Genomic DNA, 7,252 nt, shown 5'->3' with positions numbered 1-7,252 from the left:
ATGAACCAATTTGGTTCAGAATTCTATTTATAGTCCTGAGATTTTTGGCAGAAAATATTTCTATTCTCGGAATGAATTCTAATGTCCTAGAGTATTGGAATTACAGTGTGGCATAAAACCCTAGTGCATCCACTCTCCTAATATCTCCTTAGATGTACAATCCTGAAAACTGCCAAACTTATACTCGAAATTTGAGTTTTCACTGTAACTGCTCTACTTCTATTGGCTTGGTGTGGTTTGTTCAAAATGGAAATTTCGGGTTGTCATAGTAGACATGCTTTAGAAGCATGTCTTGTGATAATAATAAACTATAGGCTTAGAGGTATGGAGAGCTTAAAGTGTAAAGAAATATTAGGTAAAGATTTGTCTTTATGAAGACTTGAACTCTCTTCCTTTTCTCCTTGCCCAAAACTGCATCTTATATGTATGCTCTCACTCTATTTAGTTTTGTCTTAAAACTTAACAGTTCAAGACTAGCATCTTTTCAAGTTGGCAAATTGTTGGTGTTCTACTTTGGAGGAGTTCTACTTTGCACTCTACATTCTTCATCAACATCCAAGCCTCCCGTTTAGGATTCAAAGTCAACAACGGTTGTTACTCTTTTTCCCTCCATGGTTGTGTTTTCTTTCAACTCTTTGCAAGATGATTCTTTGGTGGGAATAAAAATAGTTTATGTTATTCGAATTATAAAATGTTTGTGTTGCTATCTTTGAGTTTTAGAAACTATTTTTTAATAAAAACCCTGGAAACTTTATCTATTAGGACCATTAGGAGTTTCAGATATGAATATTTGGACTTATGGACTTAAAGGATTAAGTCCTTAAGAAGTTGGCTGTTAAGCCAGCCTCATGGCGCGAGCTTTGGGGTATATCGCGACTATTTTGTAGCCTTATGGTCATGACACGAACAAGAGTTAGTCATAGCGTGGTGGTTGTTAACCTTGACCGTTGACCATGGCCATTGACATTGACCGTTGAATTTTGACCAATTTGACTTTTGGTCAAACTTCTTCAGATTTAAGTTATATACTAAGGTTTGGCCTCTAGTTGGTTTAGGTGGTTCATGTAGTTGATTCTGCGAGACTTCAATAAGGGTCATGTTGGGACATTACAAAAATAAAGGGTCTATACATCAGCCTATTATCTATAAAGACGGAGCCATTCACCTAGAAATACTATATGAATTGCGCAACGCTGAACCCACAGCCAACTTCAATCCGATCTTTATGATTTCATTAAGCATGCCTACATTTCATCTCCAAATAACTACTTATTTTATATTGTTATTTTAGGATTTTAATTGTGTTGTCTTTTTTAATTGTGTTTTTTTATTAATTATCGTGTATTTTACTAATCATGTATTATTATTTTTATTAATTAAAAAATAATATGTTTCATTTAGTATTTTTTTTAATTTAATTAAATTAAAAATAATCAAATTGATTAAACCAGTTAGAAAAAATAAGTTGGAAAAGAAGGAAAGGGAAAAGAAAAATGAGAAAAAACTAATATGAAACGATGTGAATTAAATAATTTAGAGAAAATGTACCCTCCACTCTAAGAATTTTGTTCCAACTTTAATTACCAAAATACTAAATTGGTCAAACCAAACTCATGCTATCTCATCGTGTTGTTTCTTTTCCATATTGGTCCCGCCTATCATATCAACTTTATAGGAAAAACAAAAATTCTTTGGTATTATTATGGTGTTGTAACAATTATGAAATATTCATGAGCATTTTGTATTTTTCTACAATATTTCTATTTCGAGACTTGAATAATTACACTATTAAATTTTGTACAAATTGTATTTTATTTCAGTCACAAAATTTATTTATTTACTATTTATTATTATTATCTAATAAATAATAAAAATTCTAATTCAGTTGTTACAAATTTTTTTAAAGCTTAATAACTTATTTATGCAGCCATATTATAGATTTTATAAAAAATACAGATCAGAATAGATTTTCACCAATGATTTCAATTTCTAAAATCTTGTTATAGGATACAAAAAAAGTATTGGCATTATTTATACGAAAGAATATTTTTGGTAAACTAATTAAAAACATTGTATTATTCATGAGGCCATGAAGTGAGAAGAACTCAAAGTTAAGGGGTATGTAATGCAACTAAAGGAAAAGACCGTCGTTGTATTTCAGTCGTCTCTACTCTCTAGTCTCTCCACATATGTTTTCCAGCTGCAGTAACTACTGTTTAGCTCTCGTTAAAGTTTCTCGAGTTGCCAAGTAACACGGCATTTCTCGATACTCTCTATCTATGGGTACGCATTCTTAATCGCTGGATCTTATGCTTCATTTCGATGTTCTTTGATTCCTAGAGTTTAGCACCCTACTGATTCAGGCATTTCGACTTTGTTATTTTTTTTGTTCTCGCACAATGTTCTTGCGATTAAACTCGTTCTAGGGTTTACCTCTTGATGCATCAATCAATTCAAGTTTTCGAATGCTATGATGTTGTGTATAGGAGAAATAGAGAGTAGCGCTCATATAGGAATCTTAAAATGGCAGAGCATTGTTTAAATAAGGTTATTTTTTCTTTTGAAATGACAGAAAGCCTGATACTCTGATTGGTGATTTAGGTGGTGAGACCACTGGAAAGTGTTTGAATTGAAATCAACTCAAAGCTAATTTATTTGTGACCACCGTATTCAACTGATTGGTGTCTGTGAGTTCAAGGGAGACTAATAGGGTGTGTGGATTTTTTTTTTTGTTTACATTTACCTTCTCAATAATAAGTTTATTTCTGTTGAAGTTAATAGAACAGTTGGCTCCTCCTGCTTGAGGCTTAAGGTTTTAGATAAGTTGGAAACTTAGGTCTTGGCTTTAAGTCTGGGTACCCGCTCTTATTGTCACCATTTTGTTAACAGAGTATATAGCACTTTGTTTGATTTGCACAAATAGATGTAAAATACACATACCTATTTATAAACGAGTGGCTATCTTGATATGGTTCAGAGGTTGATATCGGATTCATGTCTGTTGCTTGTATTTGCTCCTTGTTATGTTAATAATTCAAAGAACACTTGATTTCGCTTGTATGTTGAGGGAGAGTTTGAAAGTAGACGCATTCTTCAGCCTTCTATCTTCTGCTTTAAGCTTTTATATGAGTTAGCAAGCTAACAGGCTGTATGAATGTTTGACATGTTGCAGTGAATATGGTTAAATCAATGTCAATGTCATACTTGGGGATGATGGTATTATTATGGTGGTTGGCTGTGGCAGTGGTGGCAGAAGATGTTAAGTACAAAGATCCAAAACAGCCTGTTGCTGCTAGAGTAAAAGATCTCTTGGAAAAAATGACAATGGAAGAGAAAATTGGTCAGATGGTTCAGATTGAAAGGATTTCAGCTACTCCTGATATCATGAAGCAGTACTTCATTGGTAAATAATGTGCACTATATGCATACAGTCAGTTATTCACCCTGCAATTAGAAATATTAAACAGACAGCAGGCTTAATAAGATCATTTCCTTTTCTTTTTTTTGTTTTGCTTAAAGCCTTGAAACTCAGTAGAACAAGTTAGAGTAACTTTAGTGTTGAAAAGATTTCTTATTAACTAGAAGATGAAATGCTTTGAGTGACAATAGGTAGATAAAAGTTTAGGAAGCAAAAAGAATCATTTTGTAAACCTATATGATCATCAATGCAGGAAGCATGCTAAGTGGTGGAGGGAGTGTTCCGAATCCACAAGCAACTGTCGTTGATTGGATTAATATGGTGAATGGGTTCCAAAATGGGTCACTTTCAACCCGTTTAGGGATCCCAATGATTTATGGAATTGATGCTGTTCATGGGCACAACAATGTCATTAATGCTACCATATTTCCACATAATGTTGGCCTTGGAGCCACCAGGCAAGTTTGAACTTCTAATACTCTGGTTGTTTTTCTTATTTATGTTTCAAGACTAATATTGATCAAGTCAAGATATTTTGATGAATGAAACATAATTTATCCAAGACATTATTAAACTTGTTACAATCTTTGATGCACACACCAGGGACACTGATCTTGTGAAGAGAATTGGTGCTGCCACTGCTGCTGAAGTTAGAGCCACTGGCATTCCATATGCATTTGCTCCTTGTATTGCTGTAAGTATAAGTATATATCTTTTTTTCTTGCCATTAATAAATAAAGGCAAGGTTTTATTAATGTGTTGTGTTTTTATTTATAGGTATGCAGAGATCCAAGATGGGGACGATGTTACGAGAGTTACAGTGAGGATACCAAAGTTGTTCAAAGTATGACTGACATTATATTAGGGTTGCAAGGTGAAATTCCAAAGGGATCTCGGTTGGGTGTCCCATATGTTGCTGGAAAGTATGTAATTGTAACCTTTCATAGATATTTTCAGTGCAAAAGACATGAATGCCCTCCTCATCTTCATTATGAAAATTAGCCCTCCAACCATATTGTTTGTGTTTGTGTGTGTGTTAGGGACAAGGTTGCTGCTTGTGCAAAGCACTTTGTGGCTGATGGTGGGACAACTCATGGAATTGATGAAAACAACACAGTGGCCAACCAACATGACTTGCTAAGTATCCACATGCCCCCTTACTATGACTCAATCATCAAGGGTGTATCAACAGTCATGGTCTCCTATTCCAGCTGGAATGGTAAAAGGATGCATGCCAATGGTGATCTTATTACTGGATACCTCAAGAACAAGCTTAATTTCAAGGTATATTTTATGTTCTCCTACTAAAATATCAACTTTTCAGGTTGCTGCTACTCAAACAATTCCCCTCCATTTTTTTTTGGAGTTTGTAAGCTTAACAGTTATCCATTGAATAAATACGTTGACAAAGGGTCTTTAAAAACAAAATTTTGGAAGGAAATTTTGAAGGAATTGGTGTTTCAGGAATCTGTCATGTGTTTGGTTGGCTGTTCAATTCCATTCCTTTGTATGTGTCTTTTGGTTTATAAGTTTGTCAAATGATTTGGAATGCAAATAATGATAAATGACGGGATTGCCCTGGATTATTTTTTGTTTTTTATGCTCCACAAGCTTTAAGCAGTAGACATTTAGGTATAAAGTATTGGGGTTTAGGAAGGTTATTTTAGTCACTTACACAAATGAAGGGAGGATTGGAATTGAATTCCATGAAAAGAAATTGATGGGATTTTCTGAATTCAATCAATAGTTGTGCTAGACAACTCTATACTTATTTTCAACCAAATTACGGAGGGGTAAATCTCACGAAATCCAGCTAACCAAACACCCCCCCTTAATCTCTAGAAATGGGCTTTTTGAAAAAGAAAAACCATAAAGGGAGACCCTTTTTTTGAAAGAGGAGTAATTTTAAATTTGATTGATTTTTACTGTTTAATGAGGGTGAAATATTATCAGGGTTTTGTTATCTCAGATTGGGAAGGAATCGACCGAATTACTTCCCCTCCTCATTCCAACTATACTTACTCTGTCCTGGCTAGCGTCTTAGCTGGCATTGACATGGTTAGTAGCTCTCTCTCTCTCTCTCTCTCAGTCTCTCTCAGAGGTAAATGGTGTAGATTCTTGTAAGTAACAAAACAACAATTTGATATTCTTGATCAGGTGATGGTCCCTAATAACTACAAGGAGTTCATTAATGATCTCACATATCTGGTGAAGAACAACTTCATCCCAATGGAACGTATTGATGATGCCGTGAGCAGAATTTTACGAGTCAAATTTACAATGGGACTGTTTGAGAACCCTCTTGCAGATTTCAGTCTAGTTAACGAGGTTGGAAGCCAGGTCAGTGAGTCAATTATCCAACTCCCAATGCTCCATGGTTTTTGATATACTTGCATTGGACTAAGACAGGAACCGATGTCAATGGGACAACAATTTCAACTTTTTTGTCCCACTCCCACCCAAAAGCCTGCAATTCATCTCTCGTCAATGCAAAAAGACGTGAATGCCCTCCACATCCTCATCTACAAGCTTCTTGGGTGGGAGTGGGACAAAAAAAAAAGAAAAATTGAAATTTTTGTCCCATTGACATCTGTTCTGGTCTTGGTCCAATGCATGTCAAAGGCAGTAGTACAAATTGTTCTGTCGCAGGGTCTTAATTTCTGTCTTATTTATTTGGTTTTGAGAAATATAGGCACACAGAGACATAGCAAGAGAGGCAGTAAGGAAATCGCTAGTGCTTTTGAAGAATGGGAAAAGGACAGATGAACCAATGCTACCACTCCCCAAGATGTCATCAAAGGTTTTGGTTGCTGGAAGTCATGCAGATAATCTGGGCTACCAATGTGGTGGTTGGACAATCGGTTGGCAAGGATTTAGCGGGAATCAAAACACCACAGGTTACTTTAGAAATATCCCACCCACCAAGTCCAAATTCACAATTATTTTGGGTTGTTTTTATAATATATTGATAAAAAAAAATGCAGGAACAACTATCCTAAACGGAATCAAATCCGCTATTGACCCCACCTCCGATGTCACTTACAATGAGAATCCCAACACTGAATTCATTAAATCAAATAACTTCTCTTACGCCATAGTCATCGTTGGTGAACATCCTTACACCGAAATGTTTGGAGATAGTTCAAACCTGACAATCGCGGATCCCGGTCCAAGTGTCATCACAAACGTTTGCAGCCAAATAAAGTGCGTTGTCGTCATCATATCCGGTCGCCCGGTTGTGATCGAACCGTATATGTCTGCAATCGATGCTTTGGTTGCCGCCTGGTTACCTGGCACCGAAGGCCAAGGTGTGGCGGATGTTCTTTTCGGTGACCATGAGTTCACCGGAAAACTTCCCAGAACTTGGTTTAAAACTGTAGACCAACTCCCGATGAACATAGGAGATCCGCATTATGATCCCCTCTTCCCCTTTGGATTTGGACTCACAACAAAATCAGTAATCGACAGGTAACGTTCATTAATTTCATGTGTTTCTTCATATTGAGTATTGACATAACAGGCTCTATACCGTGTTTGGGCAGGTCAATATCTGGTGGGGCCATTGGAACACCATCTGTAGTTGTGGTTTTGGGTTTGGTGGTTATCGGTTTTTGTTTATCGCAAAGGTACATTGCCTAACTCCTCGGCTTCTAGTTTAGATGATATGCTATGTACTGTATCATTTTGTAGACTTTAGGGGAATTATTATTGTAAGAGGTGTTCTGGATTTTTAGACTTTTAGTTATGTGATTGTAGTCCGTTGGGTTGAATAATTTGAGTTTTAGAGATGAGACGATTCGATGCAAGGTTATTGTTATATTATTTTTCATCATG

The 7,252-nt window shown here is 35.9% G+C and overlaps 1 protein-coding gene across 2 annotated transcripts; it reads left to right on the top strand.

Moving 5' to 3' along the window:
* The first annotated feature begins 2,127 nt into the window (after positions 1-2,127).
* On the top strand, positions 2,128-7,250 carry LOC111907753 (uncharacterized). 2 transcript variants are annotated; one of them, XM_023903565.2, is made up of 11 exons: positions 2,128-2,283; positions 3,173-3,403; positions 3,672-3,876; positions 4,022-4,112; positions 4,196-4,341; positions 4,459-4,702; positions 5,372-5,476; positions 5,576-5,758; positions 6,111-6,315; positions 6,403-6,886; positions 6,961-7,250. In XM_023903565.2, the coding sequence occupies exons 1-11, from the start codon at positions 2,280-2,282 to the stop codon at positions 7,055-7,057; spliced, it is 1,995 nt and encodes a 664-aa protein (XP_023759333.2). In that variant the 5' UTR covers positions 2,128-2,279; the 3' UTR covers positions 7,058-7,250. The 2 variants fall into 2 exon arrangements, with proteins under 2 accessions (XP_023759333.2, XP_023759334.2); XM_023903566.3 differs by lacking the exon at positions 2,128-2,283 and adding an exon at positions 2,596-2,711.
* Positions 7,251-7,252: the final 2 nt, after the last annotated feature.

Source organism: Lactuca sativa, chromosome 4 (assembly GCF_002870075.4).
Source record: "Lactuca sativa cultivar Salinas chromosome 4, Lsat_Salinas_v11, whole genome shotgun sequence".
NCBI classification, from domain to species: domain Eukaryota; kingdom Viridiplantae; phylum Streptophyta; class Magnoliopsida; order Asterales; family Asteraceae; genus Lactuca; species Lactuca sativa.
The sequence above is the reverse complement of the archived record's forward strand: the minus strand, read 5'-3'. Positions and strand labels throughout refer to the sequence as shown.

Excerpts from the sequence above, each read along its gene's own strand:
- LOC111907753 (XM_023903565.2), top strand. Across the intron at positions 3,877-4,021 it reads GTTGGCCTTGGAGCCACCAG|GGACACTGATCTTGTGAAGA; the intron begins GCAAGTTTGAAC and ends TGCACACACCAG. Across the intron at positions 5,477-5,575 it reads TCTTAGCTGGCATTGACATG|GTGATGGTCCCTAATAACTA; the intron begins GTTAGTAGCTCT and ends ATTCTTGATCAG.